The sequence below is a fragment of the Giraffa tippelskirchi genome, chromosome 3 (genome assembly GCF_054371585.1).
Source record: "Giraffa tippelskirchi isolate mGirTip1 chromosome 3, T2T-mGirTip1v1.2.pri, whole genome shotgun sequence".
Taxonomy (NCBI): domain Eukaryota; kingdom Metazoa; phylum Chordata; class Mammalia; order Artiodactyla; family Giraffidae; genus Giraffa; species Giraffa tippelskirchi.
Window position 1 is genome coordinate 44,065,668 of NC_137277.1, and position 21,384 is coordinate 44,087,051.

Consider the following 21,384-nt stretch of genomic DNA (forward strand, 5'->3'; position numbering starts at 1 on the left):
AGGGTTTGATCCCTGGGTCGAGAAGATCTCCTGGAGTAGGAAATGGCAACCCACCGTAGTATTCTCGCCTGGAGAATCCCATGGACAGAGGAGCCTGGTAGGCCACAGTCCATGGGGTTGCAAAGACTCTGACACGATTGAGTGACTAAACAACAACAAAGGATATACATAGGTTATGTGCAAGTAGTGTGTTTTATATAAGGGACTTGAACATCACAAATTTTTGTGTCCTCTGGACTTCCAAACCAGTGTCCTGTAGATATGGAGGAATGACTGTATATATATGTTCCATTTTAGTAGATAATGTCAGTCTTCCAAAGTAATTACTGATTTACACTCATATATTTAATGTACAAAAGTTCCAGTTGCTGTGGTTTTCCTTGTTTATTTAGGATGTTACCTTCTTGGCTGTATAATTAAGAACTGGCTGTACTTAAGAGGGTTCCTCTTTCTTTTAGCAGGTTCTGTACTCTAATTTTTTGTCTTCTGAAGCTGTGAGATTTTGAATTTCTATTCTGTTTTTCAGAAGTTCTGGCTTAGCTTTTTCACCCTTTTCCACCCAATTACGCATTTGAGACTCCCTCATGTTTTCAGTTTTGTCACTCCAGCTCTCAGTGACAACCGAAATCTCTGATGGTTCCTCTTTCCTTCCTTCCACAGAGGTACTTGCTTGGGAAAGGCATATTTCTGAGTCTCTCTCTTTTTTTTTTTTTGGCCCAGATTCTGTGAATACCCCAGTAGGAGGTGGTGAGGGGCTGTGGAAACAGCTGCAAAAGATCACCTTACTTCCACATAGTTCACTGTTTTTTTGAAGCTTAGCCTCTCTAGACCTCATTCCTTCAGTAGCTCTCTAAAATCTTGAAACAGTTGATTTTTGTATTTTATCTTTTTGTGTGTGTGAGTTAGGGGGAGGGAGGGTTTATTTTGCTTTGAAGTACTCTACCTTACATGGAAGCAGAAGTATGAATTAAAACATATTTGATGTCTAAATAATTTAAAATTGTTGTCCTTAGTGTTCAAATTATTCCCTTTTTGACCAGTGGGAGCCTTCTCAAAATATATTCCTGAGTCTTTTTTGACTCGACCTTTTAATAGCTTTCTTTGGCAGCTTTCTTGCTATCTGGTATGACAAGGTATTCCAGGTTTACCATGTACCTTTTTGCTTCAGATGTGGAATCAGCTGTTTTCTGAAGGGGTCCCGATTTCTTTGACCAGGAGATGGTATCTCAAGATCATTACTGCAGGGTTGAACATTGTTTCTAGGCATTTTTAGCAAACAAAGGTAGAAAAATATATTTCATTTTCTTCATACAAGATAAACTATAGTAAGAATTGATATATTAATAGATACTTTCAATTCCAGTTCAAGACTACAGGGTTTTTACTCTCCCATGCTGAGAGTCTCAGTTTTTAATAACACCAGTAGTGATAGAATTAAAATATCACCTAATGACTCATTTCCTTGATCTCACAATATGTACAGAATCAAGAGTTATCTTCATTTTTTTGTCCCAAGAGTATATTCCATTATGAATGTATAATCAACCTAGTATGATTTAAAATAACTTAGAATAGTTCTTCTTTTCATGATTATGCCAATAAAAGCTTAGATATAAATTTTAGTTGTTTATATTTTTATTCTTTTATTTTTCAGTATTTTAATTTTAAGTTTACATAAATTACATAATTTTAAAATAAAATGTACAAAAACCAAGGAATGTAGATTCTATCCTTGTCACTTTTATTTTCTTTCATTTCCTAAAGATAACCACTTAAAAGCTTTTATATTTCATTGTTCAGTTATTGTATGTGTGAAGGTTTGTGTGTGTGTATTTATTTCTCCTCCCCCTTCCTAGATGAGTGATAGCATACGGTATATCCTTTTCTTCATCCTGTTTTTTCAATTTAAAGATATATCCTGGAGACTGTTCCATAGTTTGATGAATTTTGACTCATTTTTGTCATTTTTTAAATGTTACATTTATTCAAGTCTTTTATTTAAGTCATTTAAAATTGTGTGGTCTATGTTATTTGCTCTCTCAGCATATATTTTGGTGTTTCAGGAGGTTTGTATATTAGGGTTCAGTCAGGGAAGCCGATTGTGTGATGGGGTAAGGGACTTATTATGGAAATTAGACCATGTACAATTTTGAGAGGACTCATGAGGTGAAAATCTGGAAGGAGGAGTTGGAAGATCAGAGAAAAGAAATCACTAACCAGATCCTCTAAAATCAGTGGCAATGGATAGACCAGTTGGAGATTTTAGGGAAATCTGAGAAGCCGCTGCAGTGGGACTGTGTGGGAGAAACTTAAGGTGAGCCACATGGAAAGCTCTTGCTGTGTTTAGTTACCCACTGTGTAGATTTTCACCTAAGCATCTGGTGGTAGGCTTGTGCCACTGCTCACCCAACACAAACCAGCAATTTTTTTTTTCCTGTTGGTTATTTTTATATTGATGTCTTTGTATAGTACTCTAATTTCCTCCCTTTTTTGGGAGGGGAAATTGTTACACAGTGGTTTTCTTCTATAAGTAGCATTGAAGTTAGCTAGTAACCTATTCTCATCTCCTTCTCAGCCAGCATTTGGTTTAAAATAATGTCCTTTTACTCTTAGTACCATAAGGCAGTCCATATACCAAGAGTATACTTTTTTGTATATTGTCACTACCCTTTCCCAGTTTCGATAACTGTACCATATCTATACTGTCATTACATTTAGCAGTTACATAGTATGTTTTCACCCTTATTATCATTATTTTCAGTTCTTTTAGTAAACATATATTTAATGGTCCCTCATAGTGTAGCTGTGTCATAGTGTAGCTGTGTCTTATGTTATTTTGGTTGACTGAAGCATATTGTCTAGTAGATTTCTCAGGAAAGGCTCAAGGGAACAATATTTCCTGGGTTCATGCGATTCATAACAGTTTGATTATCACCATTTTACTTGGAAGTGAGTTTGCCTGCATGTAAAATCCTTGGTTTACTTTATCTTCTCTTGAGAATCTTAAAATGTTATTTCATTTTTTTATTAGCATATAATATTGTCAAAGTCTGAGGACAGTCTAACTTTTGTTTTTTGTGTAAGTGACTTTCTCTTTCTGGCTGAATGTTCAAAGGATTTTTTGTTTGTTTGTTTGTTATTCACAGAAGATCAATAGTTTTACTAAAATATGACCTGGTATTGGTCATTCTGGGTTAGTTTTTCCAGGTATGTGGTGTGCCCTTTATATAGTTTGAAATATTTTAAAAAATTATCAGCAAACTTTTCTTGAATTCGTTTGTAATATCCATTCTACGCCATTTATTTCATTTCCTTCTTTGAGGACTCCTGTTATACATATGTTGGATCTTGTTTGCCCGTTTTCTCTGTCACTTTATTGTAAATCCCCATCTCATTTTCCTTCTTATTTTTTTGAATATTAGAATTTTCCTCCTGATACCTTTTTTTCTTTAAGCATATTTTGTTTTATTTACTCTTTAATATCTTCTGGTTAGTCTTCACTTCTGAAATGATTTTTTTTCCAATTCTTTCCTGAGTTTTGTCAACTTATTTGTAATTCTAATTTATTTCATATCTTTAGTCATTTAAAAACTTTTCTTGGCTCATTTTGAATTAATAATTTACAGTTTCATCTGTTGGTGAACGTATCTTTTTGGCATGTTTTCATTTTCTGTAGCAATGCTATTCTGTCTCTTATTCTTTTTTCTCAAAATAGTTTCACATATGACTTGACTACAGTGTTTTCTGTTGCTCATTTTTATGTGAAATTAATTTTCCTGAATTGTTAGGAGAGAAATGTGGGCCAGGATAGCTTTCTATCTTCATGGCTCTGGAGTGCTCCTATTGCTTTCATGGAATTAAATAAATACATCATCTCATTCTTTGTAAGCTCTCTTGGCTTTCTTCTCTTTTCCAGCTTTGATTGGGATCTTTTTCCTTTGCCCCTGTTATTCTTATTGTTTTCAATTTGGAGTATATCTCAGCAATTTCTTCTCAATGTGGTCTTCATCCTGGAAGGGGGTGTTTCTTTAGCTGGTTAGTTTAGAACTGTGCTGTTCAGTGAGTACAATGGCTACTTAATGTTAAGTTTAAGTAAAATAAATTTAAATAAAATTAAATATTTGATTCCTTATTTGCATTAGCCATGTAACAAATGCTTAAGCTTAATAGCCATATGTGGCTAGTGACTACTGTAATGAGCATTGTTGATACAGTGTAATAGCCTCACCACAGAAAGTTCTATTAGACAGTGATGGTTTAAAGTGTGCTTTCTTCTTTTCAAAGTTTATTATAGACTTTTTGCACACAAGTGCCAATTGCTGTGTGCAAAAACTCCCCTGTGTTTCAGCTAAGCTCTAAACTTGTCCTGCTGTACATCTCATTGAGGATATAATACAATTTTGGAGTTTTCCTCTTGTCAGATTCATCATATAGTCTGCTTCCCTCTGCTCTGTCTTGCACAAATACATATACCACATAAGTTCTGTAGCTGTACATGATTTGTTCCTATTTGCTGCCTGTGTTTTGATTTTTGTGGGTTGCCTTGTCCCCTAATTTTGATGTAGATGTTGTGTATGGGTTTTGCCATTCTGGTTTTCTTTGTTATTTTATGAAAGGGTGTGTTAGTCAGAACCAGTAGAGGGGAAATAGCAGGGTCTGAAGGTCTGAGAACTAGGAGCACTGCAGGCAGGAGATGAATGTCTCAGCTCAAATAGACAGAAGGGACCAGTTCTTCCTTCTTCTGCTTTTTTTTTTATTGTATTCAGGCCCTCAGTGGATTTTTGGCTGATGCCCACCCACCTTGGAGAGGGTGCAAAGTGCTTTAAGGAGTCCACTTATTTAAATGCTGAATAATTTCATCTGGAAACACCCTCAGAGACACACCCAGAAATAATGTTTAGCCAAATATCTGTGTGGTCTGTGATCCAGTCAAGTTGGCACATAAAATTAACCCTCACAGAGGGATTTGGGGAGACTTAACAAGCTACATTGCAGCCACTGTCATGATCTTTTTTCTTCTCTTTTTAAGTATATTAACAACTTTTAATTTTCTTAATATCAAATGTGAAAGATCTTATGAGTATTTATTTGCCTTTTTAATATTTAGTTTTTAGAACAGTTATAGAGTCACAGCAAAACTGATTGGAAGGTGGAGTTTTCCCTCTACACATGCACATACTTTGTCATTATCAGCATCTCCCACTAGAGTGGTATATTGGTTACAATTGATGAACCTACATTGAGATATCATAATCACCCAGAGTCCACAGTTTACATTCCAGTTTCCTCTTGGTGCAGCCACTGCCATCTTCTAAAATCCTCTTTTTATGGTCTTTCAGAGTTTTTTTTCTCTCCATAATCTTTATAATTAACATCATGTAATCCTGTAACTTCTGTTCTGCTTCATCTTCTAGACCCTGAACATACTTCCCTTCTTTTATTTAGCATTGTTTTTTAATGATTAGCTTTACTTTATGTTTTTTCATAATAGGGATGTTTATCAGTTTTCACAATCAGTAGCCAGACAAAAAATAAACGATAATTATAATTGCAAACCAAAATGGGAACATGATTAATCTAACAATATAAAATAATTAAATACAATTTGGAGGGGTCAAACAGTGCTGCGGTAAGTGGGAGTGCGTACGTGCACGTGTTTCTATCTGCCCAGCCGATCTATGTCTTTTGGTTGGTGTATTTATTTATTTCTTTTTTTAATGTGGGGGTCCCCCCGGCCCGACCCTCTCCGCCACCCCACGGACAGTCGGCCGGGCCCAGACACTCACTCCTGGTTGGTGTATTTAATACATTTACATTTAAGGTAATTATCATTATCAGTTCAGTTCAATCGCTCAGTCGTGTCTGACTCTTTGCAAGCCTGGTGATGGCCAGGCTTCCCTGTCCATCACCAACTCCTGGAGCTTACTTAAACTCATGTCCATTCAGTCAGTGATGCCATCCAACCTTCTCATTCTCTGTCATCCCCTTCTCCTCCTGCCTTCAATCTTTCCCAGCATCAGGGTCTTTTCAAATGAATCAGTTCTTCGCATCAGGTGGCCAAAGTATTGGAGTTTCAGTTTCAGCATCAGTCCTTCCAATAACTATTCAGAACTGATCTCCTTTAGGATGAACTGATTGGATCTCTTTGCTGTCCAAGGGATTCTCAAGAGTCTTCTCCAACACCATAGTTCAAAAGCATTAATTCTTTGGCACTCAGTTTTCTTTATAGTCCAACTCTCACATCCATACATGACTACTGGAAAAACCATAGCTTTGACTAGACGGACCTTTGTTGGCAAAGTAATGTCTCTGCTTTTTAATATGCTGTCTAGGTTGGTCATAACTTTTCTTCCAAGGAGCAAACATCTTTTAATTTCATGGCTGCAGTTACCATCTGCAGTGATTTTGGAGCCCCCCAAAATAAAGTCTCTCACTGTTAACATTGTTTCCCCATCTATTTGCCATGAAGTGATGGGACCAGATGCCATAATCTTAGTTTTCTGAATGTTGAGTTTTAGGCCAACTTTTTCACTCTCCTCTTTCACTTTCATCAAGAGACTCTTTAGTTCTTCACTTTCTGCCATAAGGGTGGTGTCATCTGCATATCTGAGGTTATTGATATTTCCCCCAGCAATCTTGATTCCAGCTTGTGCTTCATCCAGTCCAGCATTTCTCATGATACACTCTGCATATACATTAAATAAGCAGGGTGACAGTATACAGCCTTGACATACTCCTTTCCCTATTTGGAACCAGTCTGTTGTTTCATGTCCACTTGTTAAGTATTGCTTCTTGACCAGAACAGATTTCTCAGGAGGCAGGTCAGGTGGTCTGGTATTCCCATCTCTTTAAGAACTTTCCACAGTTTATTGTGATCCACACAGTTAAAGGCTTTGCCATAATCAATAAAGCAGAAGTAGATGTTTTTCTGGAACTCTCTTGCTTTCTCAATGATCCAGTAGATGTTGGCAATTTGATCTCTGGTTCCTCTACCTTTTCTAAATCCAGCTTGAACATCTGGAAGTTCATGGTTCACGTACTGTTGAAGCCTTGCTTGGAGAATTTTGAGCATTACTTTGCTTATATGTGAGATGAGTGCAATTGTGTGGTAGTTTGAGCATTCTTTGGCATTGCCTTTCTTTGGGATTGGAATGAAAACTGACCTTTTCCAGTCCTGTGGCCACTGCTGAGCTTTCCAGATCTGCTGGCATATTGCGTGCAGTACTTTCACAGCATCATCTTTTAGGATTTGAAATAGCTCAACTGCAATTTCATCACCTCCACTATCTTTGTTCATAGTGATGCTTCCTAAGGCCCACTTGACTTCACATTCCAGGATGTCTGGCTCTAGGTGAGTGATCACACCAGTGTGATTATCTGGGTCATGAAGATCTGTTTTGTATAGCTTCTGTGTGTTCTTGCCACCTCTTCTTAATATCTTCTGCTTCTGTTAGGCCCATACCATTTCTGTCCTTTATTGTACCCATCTTTGCATGAAATGTTCCCTTGTATCTCTCATTTTCTTGAAGAGATCTCTAGTCTTTCCCATTCGCTCATTTTCCTCTATTCCTTTGCGTTGATCGCTGAGGAAGGCTTTCTTATCTCTCCTTGCTATTCTTTGGAACTCTGCATTCAAATGGGTATATCTTTCTTTTCTCCTTTGCCTTTCACTTCTCTTCTTTTCATAGCTATTTGTAAGGCCTCCTCAGACAACCATTTTGCCTTTTTGCATTATCAATATGTATGATCCTATTACCATTTTCTTAATTGTTCTGGGTTTATTTTCTATATGTCTTTCCCTTCTCTTGTGTTTCCTGCCTAGAGAAGTTCCTTTAGCACTTGTAGTAAAGCTGATTTGGTGCTGCTGAATTCTCTTAACTTTTGCTTGTCTGGAAAGGTTTTGATTTCTCCATCAAATCTGAAGGAGAGTCTTGTTGGGTAGAGTATTCTTGGTTGTAGGTTCTTCCTTTTCATCACTTTAAATATATTGTGCCATTCCCTTCTGGGTTGTTGAAAAATTGGCTGATAACCTGATGGGAGTTTCCTTGTATGTTATTTGTTGTTTTTCCCTTGTTGCTTTTAATATTGTCTTTGTCTTTAATTTCTTGTCAGTTTGATTACTGTGTGTCTCCGTGTGTTCCTCCTTGGCATTATCCTGCCTGCAACTCTCTGTGCTTCCTGGACTTGGTTGACTATTTCCTTTCCCATGTTAGGGAAGTTTTCAGCTATTATCTCTTCAAACATTATTTAGTATTTCTTTACTGTCAAGTTAGTCAAACTATTAACTGACTAAGAAAATTTGCACATGCTACTTGGTCTCTTTCCACTTTTTGTTGCACCGTTTTAAAAAGGAGGAAGCTGGATTTAAGTTTGTTTTTTCACAGAGGAACTTCATCAGTATTCTCTGTTAGTGTTAGCAGGATCTAATATTTAAACGGTAAATATATTTGTGATGCTTTCAATACAGAATGCTGCTCTTAAACTGAGTAGAAATGAACTTTGTAGTGCAAATTAGTTCATTCTCAGATAAGTGTGGTCCCCTTAAAGGATATTTTTTTCCATGAGATTTATCTTTTTGTCATTCTGTTACTCCCTCAACTGTGTACCTGAGGATGATTATCTTACCTGAGTCAGTTTTACTATGTATATTTCAGGCTATACAGTTTGTTTTGTTTTCTAAACAATCTGCAGTTATTTGCCATTATTGACTAGAGGTCTAAGGCATAGATTTTCTTGATCTATTGTTTTTTTAATTCTCGAGTTCAATATATAAGGGAAAAGATTGTTTGCATTTTATTGCAGACGTTTTTCTCTGAAATAATTTTTAGCTTCAAGGAAGTATCTCTATTTCTGTGAGTCATCATTCTGTCTTATATAGTGCTGGGTAAAGATTTAATTTTTTAGATAAAGATTTATGACTTCTATAAAGCTGAAAAAATAGGAATTTCTACAGAATTTTGGATTTGCTATAAATTTCTTTATGTATTGAAAATTGGAGCTTAAGCTACAAATACATGTAATTGTGGTTGATAAAATGTTCCTAAAATCTCATGATTTTTCAGTGAGAAATAGATTTCTTGTTGGTCATTTTAAAATGTAAGTTTACATGTTTTTTTTTTTTTTCTCAGCTTCCAATAAAAACAGGACAGCAGAACACACATACCAAAGTCAGTACTGAACACAACAAGGAATGTCTTATCAATATTTCCAAATACAAGTTTTCTTTGGTTATAAGTGGCCTCACCACTATCTTAAAGAATGTTAACAATATGGTGAGTATTTGCATTACCGTTTTATGGGGGAATTTGCTTTGTTTTCTGTTTTAAAATTTGGAGCAGCATATTTTGAAGTATGTAAAGTCATTTTCTGTGGACTCTCGATGTAAAGATTTATCTTAATTTGTGGATAAGTGCAGATAACCTTTTAACTTTCTTTTTAGATTTTAATTTTTTTGTTTTAGATACTTGTCTTATTTGTGACTCTATCTACTGTTCCATTTTTCTGAAATCAGAATTTCATACAGATTTTCATACAGATTTTCAATTCATATGAATTGACTATAGTAATCTATTCAAATCTTTTCCTTAGCTTGTTGTTTGAATATTTACATATCAGATTGTCCTAGTACCAAGGAGTTGGTAAATAAAATATGACTTTGTAGTCCTAAAATGTGAGATTGCTTTTGTGAAGATACTGTTTATTTCCTTCCTCCTGTTACCTGTGGCAGATTCCATTGTAGAGAGTCTATGTTGAAACGGGTTTCCTCAGATACCAATTTCATCAAGTATTTCCATTGTCAAAAGCTCATAATTGCTTCTTTTATTCCTTGTTTTATAAAATTTGTTTACATTCCCTAGACTTCAGCATACTCCTGCTGTTTTCTCTGTGTACCTTTGAACATACTATCAATATTTTTCCTGTCTCTGACAGGTGATTCTTTCCTCTGTGTCAATTCCTATCTAAAATCTCCTTCATACTCAGTTCAGAACAACCGATCTGGATATATCTTGATTAACTCCAAACTGCTCAGCTTGTTTTGAGCACTTAAAACCACAATTTTTATTGTTTGTATTGAGCAATGAAACTGATTTCTGGTTGTAGATTGTGAAAATCAGTAAGTACCATTTTCATAGTCATATCATCTTTGGTGTGTTTTCTTTCTAAAAAGTTGATTGGAAGATATCCCAGACTTACAAAATTGGTAAACTAGAGGTGTGGTCAGTCATTTGCTTTACAAAGATATTTTCTCTTTATGGAAAAAAATTAAGATTTTCTGAAAAAAGCAGAACCTTTTATAAACATATATAGTGCTTTACAGAAATACATTTAAGATTTTATGGAGCTGTTCTGTTACACACTGTGTGGGGGTCATAGCGGTAGGATTTTGCTTATATAAATAAGTGGACGTATTTCCAGTTAGATGGAAAATGTTTTAGTATTTGGACCCTTCGTTTAAAAACAAAAACAATATTGTGATATTGGCATTCATTTCGTGCTTATTGAGTAAGTTAATTTGTGGAAGCCATAATCTCTTGTTGGTAAATAGCATAGTGAATGCTTAAGACTTACTGTAATTGATGTTACAGCATTTTGTTGCTATCAGAGTTTTAGGCTTTGATGTTTTGATTATTTTGTGGCATCGAAGTGTGGTTAAATGTTTAACATTCTAGTAAAGAGCTATATATCTAAATCCTATGTATTTAAAAAATATTGTTCAAACCTAAATTGTACTTAAAAACTAGCAGAACATGGGATTTTCCTAATGTTACCGTCTCTTTAATGGTGTTCATTTCAAAGTACATTTACTACATATTTTAAAAGTATAAACCAGAGTATCTTTTTCTGTGGCAGACTAATGGCAGATTGTAGTAAGTTTCAGCATTTTTGTTTGCCTGGGAATTTATTTTGTGTGAGCATTAGGATAAAATCAGAAATAATAGATTTAAATATAGGATAATCTGGGAGATAAAATAGCAGACTGTTGATTTTCTTGATCCTTAGTCCCTCATTTTTCAGATGTGTGCTGATTTGTAGTGGGGAGTAATAACCAACTTTTGTGTTCTGAATATCTTTTCTTTTAGAGAATATTTGGAGAAGCTGCTGAAAAAAATTTGTATCTCTCTCAGTTGATTATATTGGATACACTGGAAAAATGTCTTGCCGGGGTAAGTGAGTCTATTCTTGAATAGGCATGTTTTATGAATTCAGTTTTGAGAATGATCTGATGTACTGAAGCATAGATGTGGACAAGGAGAAGAGTCATGGACTAAGACATATGAAAATGAATTTTGTTAGAGCTGACAGGGTAGCACAGAGAAGTTTTCAAGAAAAAATTATATTCTCATCTTTTGTAAGTTAAATATTAAGTTTACTTATAAGTAATAACGTTTATATTTATAAAGTATAAAGTTAAGTTGGAGTCATATCTCTCAGGTTTTTTAGAAAAGATTTTATAGAAAAGTCACTATTTCATTTAATTAATTTCTCCAGTGGTTAGGCCTGTGGCATTGCTTGTGTATCAAAGAGTGTAATGTTAAAGACCAAGAGAATCTTATTTCACCCTGTATAAATCTGATTTTAATATTTTACTTTTCAAGTTTATGTTAAAGAGAACTTAAATTTAAGCTGTTATATTGTTGATAGATCCTACCTTAAAAACACTTTTTATGTAAATATAAACATATAAAATAGATACATGGAGGAGTGTGTATGTGTGTGTTAGTCACTCAGTTGTGTCCAACTCTTTGCGACCACATAGACTGTAGTCCACCAGGCTCCTTTGTCCGTGGAATTCTCCAGGCAAGAATACTGGAATGGGTTGCCATTCCCTTCTCCAAGGGATCTTCCCAACCCAGTGATTGAACCCTGGTCTCCTGCATTGTAGGCAGATTCTTCACCATCTGAGCTACCAGGGAAGCCCATGTGGAGGAATAGTTGAATACAAAACAGTTGTTTGTCATGTTTCCTCTAAATAGTTATCTCAGAGTTTTCAACCATGACTTAATTAGAATTTTTTCAAGAAAATTGGTTGTATAGAGCATAATGTTTCTATATTTCAGCAGCTTTAATTGTTCTTGGAAAACAGTAGGAGTTGATATAAACATACAAATTTTATATTTATTTTTAAAATTATTTTATATTTATTCATATTAAATTTTATATTAATACTTTAATACACCCATTTTAAAGATCTGTCTCTTCAATATGTATTGGGGTTAACTTATTTCTTAGAAGATTATAATCTCCCTTCCTTTGACCTATCTTTTGCTTTTATTCTAAATTGCTTCTCTCTTTCACATGTTAAAGTTGTTCTCTATAGTAAACCTAGATAAGAAAGGACTTTGACATATGAGCACTGATCAGTTGAGAAGAGAGAAAACGGTCACAAGTGTTTAAGGAATGTGTAGGGCAGGGAACTGGACAATACATACACTTCACACAACAATGGATCCTTAGGGAAGAGAACTATTTTAGACGATAGGCTACAAAACCTAAGCGTGATGTTTTAAATTCTTTTATTGACCCTTATCCATATTCTTAAATTGTGAGACAATGCTTATAAATTTTCTACTTGAATTGAGGGTGAGCTAATTTTGTTTGAGCTTTGTGTTGTCTGTTAATTTGTGATGAGCTGTCATTCATTTGTAAAATAGGGTGGAAGAGCAAAAAACCTGTTAAATGTTTAATAGGATGATGGAATTTTGAAGGTACATGATTATTTTTTTTAACTTCTCTTGAATTCAATTTTTTGTAGTGGTCGTACTACTTTGTAGTTACCAATACATCTCTAACACTCATGTTTGAATGGGAGTAGGCTGGTTTATTGCCTCTTCAGTTCTACATCTTTTCTCCGTTAACATTTGTAATCAAGAGGTACTGGTAAATGTATTTTGGAGATGATATCACTGATATCATTGGCCCCAGTTTAATTTGATACTCTTTGGAGATAGCCAGAATGAAGCTCTAGTAAGTGGACATGGTATAACTTATATAATCCATAAAATAGATATTATTTTGCTTTGGCCTACTATTGAAAATGTATAATTTTTCATTAAATTTATAATTAAAAATAGTATTGTTCATGTTATTGAACAGTTGTGTTTTTCTGGATTGCCTTCATTGACTCTCTTGATTTTCTTTTTAATTCTTAATTTTTTTTTTTTAAAGTAGGTCCTTGCTGGTTATTTATTTTCCTTTTTAGATCAAAGTAAGTTGAGGCTTAAGAAGAACTGAGCCCTATAAGTACATGTTTATCATATTAGTAGTTGAAATAGCTAAATGAAAGTGAACAGATACTTAACAATATTATGATTAAAACCAAAATTTCATGAGTAAAATTTTGTAGACTTTGAAGAATCTTAAGTATTTTTGTTCCTGTATATATGACCATTGGATTTCCCAGATGGCTCTAGTGATACTCTCCTGCCAATGCAGGAGACGTAAGAGACACGGGTTCAATCCCTGGGCTGGGAAGATGCCCTGGAAGAGGGCATGGCAACCCACTCCAGTATTCTTGCCTGGAGAATCCCACGGACAGAAGAGCCTGCCAGGCTATAGTTCATAGGGTCATAAAGAGTCAGCCTGAGGCGACAGCACACTCGTATACATGCATGCTGCTGCTGCTGCTGCTGCTAAGTCGTATCAGTCGTGTCCGACTCTGTGCAACCCCATAGACGGCAGCCCACTGGGCTCCTCCGTCCCTGGGATTCTCCAGGCAAGAACACTGGAGTGGGTTGCCATTTCCTTCTCCAATGCATGAAAGTGAAAAGTGAAAGTGAAGTCGCTCGATTGTGTCCAACTCTTAGCAACCCCATGGACTGCAGCCTACCAGGCTCCGCCGTCCATGGGGTTTTCCAGGCAAGAGTACTGGAGTGGGGTGCCATTGCCTTCTCCGACACATGCATGCATATGACCATTATTCAAAACTTGAATGCTTCTAGGGCTTCCCTGATAGCTCAGTTGGTAAAGAATCCACCTGCAATACAGGAGAGCCTGGTTCAATTCCTGGGTTGGGAAGATCCGCTGGAGAAGGGGTAGACTACCCACTCCATTATCAATGGACTTCCCTTGTGGCTCAGCTGGTCAAGAATCTGCCTCCAACGTGGGAGACCTGGGTTCAATCCCTGGATTGGGAAGATCCCCTGGAGAAGGGAAAGGCTTCCCACTCCAGTATTCTGACCTGGAGAATTCCATGGACTATATAGTCCATGGGGTCGCAAAGAGTGAGCAACTTCTACTTCACTTCACATACCTTTTATTTGTTTATTAATTGGACTTAGTTTCAACATCTGGTTGGTTTGCTTAGCGTATAAATAAGAAAAAGCATTGTAACTCAAATTTTGCAGTTTTTTAAAAAATATTTTTTGATATCTATTTACCTTTCATGTATTTCAATGTATTTGCATCTGAAAGCTTTTGGAATGCAATTACAGGTTTGAGCATAGCACAGTTATAGAAATTTGTTCTTTGTCTTGCTTGGCATTATCAAAATTGTCATTCATATAAGGATACTAAGCCATTATGTAAAATACTGGTGTGGAATAGTATATTTTCAGGGTAGCTTATTCATTGATTGTTTTGTTAATTGTAGAGTAGATTTACTTTGCAAAGTAGAGATCTTAGTGTTCTAACACCAAAGATATCATTAACAGAGGGACTACCTGGCATATATACTCCTGATATGATGTAATATGAACTGTAATGAATTTTGCTTAGTGTTTAACGTGACTCTAATTTTAAAGACCATTAGGTTTAGATTCCAGCTTAACAGGAAATGTAGCAACTAGAAGAGCAAGTTAATCACTAAGACATAATCAGATCAATAATATAGAACATTTTATGAGGCAGCTGATCTGTTTTCTTAAAAAAAGGTCAACGTTATGGAAAATAAAAATGATGTACGTAGAGTGTGAGGGGAAATACTTTTAGGATAAAGAGACTAAAGGAATGTAACAGTCAGGTTGCAGTCAAACCTTTTTTGGATTCTGGTTGAGTAAAACTTGAACAGCTATGAAAGACATTCAGGAGGGCAGTGGGGAAATTTGGATATGAATTGGGTATTAGCTGATATGAGGGAATTTTTTACTTTTCCTAGTGTGATGATTGCGTTGAAGTTGGACAATTTTCTTGTATTTAAGGGATACTAATGTAAGGTAGTAGTGAAGTTATGGTGTTTGTAATTTACTTTGAAATGGTTAAACCAAAATAAAATTATTTGTAGTAAGTAGTATCTGTTTTGGTCAGTCTGCCCAAAGGTAGATGTGATTGTCCATCCTGGAATTAATTTGGGTGTTGAGACAGATGACTAAATGCGCTCACCAGTGTATATGAATAAAGTTTATTTAGGACTCCTAGTAAACTAGGATTCCCAGGAGTGGGAGAGCTTACTAAGGGGAACAAATAAGGGAACAAGCAGAAATGCAGGTCCTGAGGGGAATAGATGGGCTACCTCAACTTTTATTGTGATTAAGAGGTGAAAGATGGAGCCATCTTTTTTTTTATTAAACCAACTGTAGATAAATAGAGCAAACATGATGAAATATTAACAATTGTGGAACCTAGGTGATAAGTATATGGGCGTTCATTATTCTATTTCAATTCTTACGTATGTTTGAAATTTTTCATTATAGAAAATATTTACATGTAAGTTTAAGAAAGTTTTAGAATTATGTGATTGTTTCTATTTTAGCAACCAAAGGACACAATGAGATTAGATGAAACGATGCTAGTCAAACAGTTGCTGCCAGAAATCTGCCATTTTCTTCATACTTGTCGTGAAGGAAACCAACATGCAGCTGAACTTCGGAATTCTGCCTCTGGGGTGTTATTTTCTCTTAGCTGCAACAACTTCAATGCAGTCTTTAGTCGAATTTCTACCAGGTTAGTGTGTAAATTTTCACAGGAATAAGTAATATAAGTAACTAATATAAGTTTTGTCTTCATAAAAAAAAAAGGTTGACAGGAAAAAGTTTAATGTGGGCTTTTGTTGAAATTTTGTGCATTGATTTTTTTTGGAATTTTTATCATGTAATATTGTGATCTTGGTGGGTACAATTAAATGTGAAAATGAAAATGTTAGTTGCTCAGTCGTGTCGACTCTTTGCTACCCCATGGACTGTTGCTTCTGTCCATGGAGTTCTCCAGGCAAGAATACTGGAGTGGGTAACCATTCCCTTCTCCAGGAGATATTCCTGACCTAGGGATCGAAGCTGGGTCTCCCGCATTGCAGGTAGATTCTTTAACATCTGAGCCACCAGGGAAGCCCAAATAAATCACAATTAAATGTGAGTACTGTTATAAGCTTGAAAGTATAAATTTTAGGAAGAAAATATCACCTATGATCAAATTTTTTTTTTTAATAATAAGTATGAATTTTTAGTGTGGCTTTTTAAGCATGTTATTCCTTTTAATTAAATTAGTCAAATCAGAATAATTGATGAGTAGTCAGAATTCTAATGATATTAAAGCTCTGGTCCTTATCACCAAAGCCTAAGTTACCAAAAACAAAAACCAGAAAACCAGACCAGCAATGTGGGAAGCACAAGAAAATGAGTAATCACAGAGTAGAATTTTCTAGAAAGTGAACTGTTTTAAGTGAGTGAACTGTAAAAGCTCCCATTTGTTGAACATTTACAGCATATGCTATGCTATTTTATCCTCACAGTATTCCTGAAATGTAGGTGGTAATTACCCCATTTTACAGGTAAGCAAACTAATACTAAAGAAGTAATCAAGGCAGTGTGCTCAATAACGGAGGTCCCAAAATTTCTAAGTCAGACTGCCTTCACAGTCTATTTGTTCCATTGTACTAGGCTGCTTTCCTATACTTCTACTTTAGCCTATTTTGATGAAATCCTTTTTTATAATATACACTGCTGTACTTTAAAATTGTATGATAAATATAATTGAAGCTTTTATTGAAAATTAGAAGTCATCATATGATCATTTGTTGTGATATGCTACAAATGGAGAAGTGGGTATAGAATTGTAACTGATGGTAGCAAGTTTCTCTGGAACTTAATTTCATGCAGATGATTTGCCTTTCTTATGCAAGTAGAGTCAAACGGGTCCTTAATTATGACCAAGTAGGAGAATCCCCGGAGAAGGCAATGGCACCCCACTCCAGTACTCTTGCCTGGAAAATCCCATGGACGGAGGAGCCTGGTAGGCTACAGTCCATGGGGTCGCTAAGAGTCGGACACGACTGAGCGACTTCACTTTCACTTTTCCCTTTCATGCACTGGAGAAAAAAATGGCAACCCACTGCAGTATTCTTGCCTGGAGAATCCTAGGGACGGCGGAGCCTGGTGCGCTGCCGTCTATGGGGTCGCACAGAGTCGGACACGACTGAAGCGACTTAGCAGCAGCAGCAGCAGGAAGCATAACATAAATCACTTAGTGCTTAAATGAATCAGAGACTAATACATAATAGAGTAAAGCAATCTTCCTTGCTTAATGATACCTACAGCTTTACTTTGTGTTGTGTGAGCACTGGATTTCCATGAGTCAGGCTTAGTTCATTCTTATATTGTTTTACAATAGGTGTGAGTGAGAATATACATCATAGTTTGAGAATTTCTGGTATGGTTTTAAGGGGAAATCAGCTAATTTCAAAATGCTGCAGTCTTTTTATTAAAAGATGGCATTTATGTAACCATGATTCTAGGCAACAATATTCTTCAACCTTTCATCAGAATTCTGGTGCAGAGAAAAACTTTATTTAATGTTACAATATGATTTATGTAATGGAACAATGTCTTCATGCACTAACATTTCATATTCTGAGTAATACTGGTTGAAGAGCAAGGTAGCAAACACCTAGGTAATAGGAGGCATTAAAAGTATAAAAAACAAAACCCCTTCTTTGTTTAGGTGATACTAGACCAATCCTACTTTTTGAAATCATCTTGGACTGAAGGTAGAAAATGATCAAAAGAGTAAAATGTTTTTAGTCTATCCAAGCATGAATTGCTTTAATAAAACACAGCAAATGCCCCACCTCTGAAAACTTTAAAAATCTTATGGTCTCCAAAGGTTTTATTTTGCAGCGTTAGCACATGTAAAAATAGGCAACTTTTGTGTATTTCCTGAATCTAGTTCACTCTTTCCAGAATAGAAGTTAGTAAGTCTCCAGAATAAGCTAGTTTCTTTAGCTTTCAGGGGACACAGACTGATCAGAAATGGAATCTGTGAAATTTATGTTTCAGACAACTGCATTTGCTGTTTAATCTAGCTTATGCTAGAAATAGGAGCTGATCTCATTAGAGGGTCACTTACCTAAAAAGACCATTATGATGGTTTAACTCAGATGGGGTTATCCTGTGATACTCTAGTGTCATACCATTAGGTGACTTAACATATGCAAGGAATTGTAATGAGAGTTCTTTCTGAAGATTGATTTTATACTCTGTACTATTGATAGATGAATCATTGTCATGAGAATTTGTTGTGTTTGACCATTCTACCTATCTATGGATGTTTCTCTTTTAGGATTAATATTAGCTTTTGATATTTCTGTCATTGCTTTTCTTTCAGAAAATAATATGAGTTACAGATCTTAAGATAACTTTTTTATTCTGCTGAAGTATATATCATGTTCTGTGGCTCATAGTACTCTTTTATGTAGACCATTAGCTGCTTTCTCCACCCAGTTGCCTGTATTATGTTTGGAGGGTGCTAAAGACCCAAATTATGTCTGATCTGACATATCACCAGAAGCAGAAGACTCAATGTCTCTGAAAGTTCTATTTGATTCTTTTACAAGTCTGCTGGTTTGTTTTTTTTTTCAGTAGTTTATTATTCTGTTCATAGTTTAAATTTTCTTCTTATATGTCTAATTATTTAAAACATTCTTATTTATATTCTCTTTAAGATTGTTAAATGATCTCATTTGTTTGTATATGCCAACTCTCATTCACAGTGAATTGTTTCTCTCAGTTTTGTAAACTCTGATTTATCTTTAGTGCAGTGTGTATTTTCTTTGGGACTCTCTTGTGACCTGGGGCTCTGAGAGTATCCTAATGATGGTTTTGAATTTGCCAAGTGCCCAGTTTTGGACCCATGTTTTTGTTAATTTCTCAGTCCCAGATTGTATGGGTAGTACAAATGTGGACCTCAAATCCTTGTAAGGTGACATCCCTGGGTGACTTTTTCCTCTACCCACAGCTTAGGCAGAGCAGACAGACTTCTTGTGCTAGTAGATACCTCCCCCCCACCTTTTTTTTTCTCCCTGTCTCCCTTTAAGTGTCTCTATCTTTCTCTGTTTTCAGGACGTGCATAGCTCTTTCTAGCCATGTTTTATGCAAGGCCCTGGTTCTACTTCCTGCGTTGTTAGGGTACAGGGCTTTGTATCCAGTCTCATGTGGATGTTTAGCCCCACACCCCTAGGTTAAGGAGAGAAAAAACTTAACCAACTCTCACCCATTTGTTGCCAGATCATCCCTTCAAAACCATCTCTGGTTTTCAGTTTCCTTTCCATTTCTGGACTTGGGTGGGTAAATAGCATTTGTTTTGCTTTATTTCTGTACATTTAAAATATCTGTTGGTTGTTGTTCAATTTATCTAGTCTTTTTAGATGTTTTAGCAATAGGTTTTCCAGTTCATTTCTTTTGACCATAATACCTTTTTATTTGATTTCTCTGCCTTATAAATTCCCGAAATGCCCCTTCCTTATGGTAATAACAACTGCAAAAGGAATTAAACTTTCTTCCATTTTTCACAAACACCACAAGAGTTAGCTTTTCAAAAGTTGGTGTTGCTGATTTGTTAAGTTGTGTTTCCTAAGGAGTCATATTCCATATTTTTAGGCTCTTTGCAGCAGCTGTGGAATTTGTAGCATGTAAATCAGTTTTGAGGACCTTCTCATTCCCAATGTGAACTGCTAAGCTTTTCTCACCCTGATGATAAGAAGAACATTAGTGTAAGTGCTTAGAATAATTTTACTGTTAGCTATCCACCTGTAGGCTGAAGCGAGTGATAGAAGAATTTGAGAAGGAAGAAATAGCGTTGATTTCATTTTTTAGCAACTGAAGGTTTAGTGCTATGATAATGTCAATTTTATATTATTTTGCACTGGTTACAATTTAAGCTAATATTTTAAATCATGTAGTATTTGTGCTTTTTTACCATCAATCAATTCAATTTGTTAAATTCAGAGTTTTGAACTATCCTAAAACTTTAGTTGATAAATTACTTTTGTTTTTTTACTTTTCAGGTTACAGGAATTGACTGTTTGTTCAGAAGACAATGTGGATGTTCACGATATAGAATTGTTACAGTATATTAATGTGGATTGTGCAAAATTAAAACGACTCCTGAAGGGTAAGTTTAAATGAATGATGTGTGTGAAATTAATCACTGTGGGTGAAAAATAAGTATTTTGAATGTACTAATTGAACTAATTATGTTGAGCTAGAACATTAAAGTGGATTTTATAATGCAAATGTCCTTGAGAAATGGAAAGTGATACTTTATGGTTCGGTAATTTTTGAACCTTGGCAAGTAATACGTTAATGAGTATCTTAAGATCAGTCCTGGGTGTTCATTGGAAGGACTGATGTTGAAGCTGAAACTCCAGTACTTTGGCCACCTCATGTGAAGAGTTGACTCATTGGGAAAGACCCTGATGCTGGGAAGGATTAGGGGCAGGAGGAGAAGGGGATGACAGAGGATGAGATGGCTGAATGGCATCACCGACTCAATGGACATAAGTTTGGGTAAACTCTGGGAGTTGGTGATGGACAGGGAGGCCTGGCGTGCTGCGATTCATGGGGTTGCAACGACTCGGACACAACTGAGCAACTGAACTGAACTGAACTGAAGTCTTGGCAATGTAAAGTTTTTGTTCAATTACAGTTTTTGCTTTTAATAAAGACAATGTGAGGATACTGTAATTTAATTTTTCTAGAATTTCATCTCAAGGATAGTTATGTGTTATAGAAGTTATTTGTTTATCTGTTGTAGTGCTAAAAGCAGATAGTTTAGCAAAGTATAAAAGTTTCATTGCAGATGGAACCAAAAGATTGTGCTCTTATGATGAGAGGAGAAATTGAGTCAGGAATCTCATTTCTGATATTCTGTTTTCAACTCTTGTTATTGCCTTACTGACCGACTTTATAGCATTTCAAAGTCTTTTATTCTTTCATTGCTTAGTTTTGCTTCCTTGTAGAACATATCAATAGTAGTCACACTTGGGAATATGCCTAATGTGTAATGTGTAATGCCTAATGTGTAATTTTAAAGCTTTGAAGAGTGCTTTCTATTATTATGTTGACTGAAATTAACTATCAGAAGGAATTGAGAAGGTTTTTGTGGTAAGCAGGAATGTGTTAATATAAATCAAATATCACTGAGTATTATTAATATACTGAGTATAAATGCCTAAAT

The 21,384-nt window shown here is 35.5% G+C and overlaps 1 protein-coding gene across 3 annotated transcripts in view; it reads left to right on the forward strand.

Annotated features, from left to right (window-relative positions):
* NF1 (neurofibromin 1) overlaps positions 1-21,384 on the forward strand; it is a 238,244-nt gene that overhangs the window by 43,377 nt on the left and 173,483 nt on the right. For all 3 annotated transcript variants that reach the window (XM_081579690.1, XM_081579691.1, XM_081579692.1), the window contains exons 2-5: positions 9,129-9,272; positions 11,082-11,165; positions 15,689-15,879; positions 20,213-20,319. In XM_081579690.1, the coding sequence (XP_081435816.1) occupies positions 9,129-9,272; positions 11,082-11,165; positions 15,689-15,879; positions 20,213-20,319 (526 nt within the window). The remainder of the gene's footprint in view (positions 1-9,128; positions 9,273-11,081; positions 11,166-15,688; positions 15,880-20,212; positions 20,320-21,384) is intronic.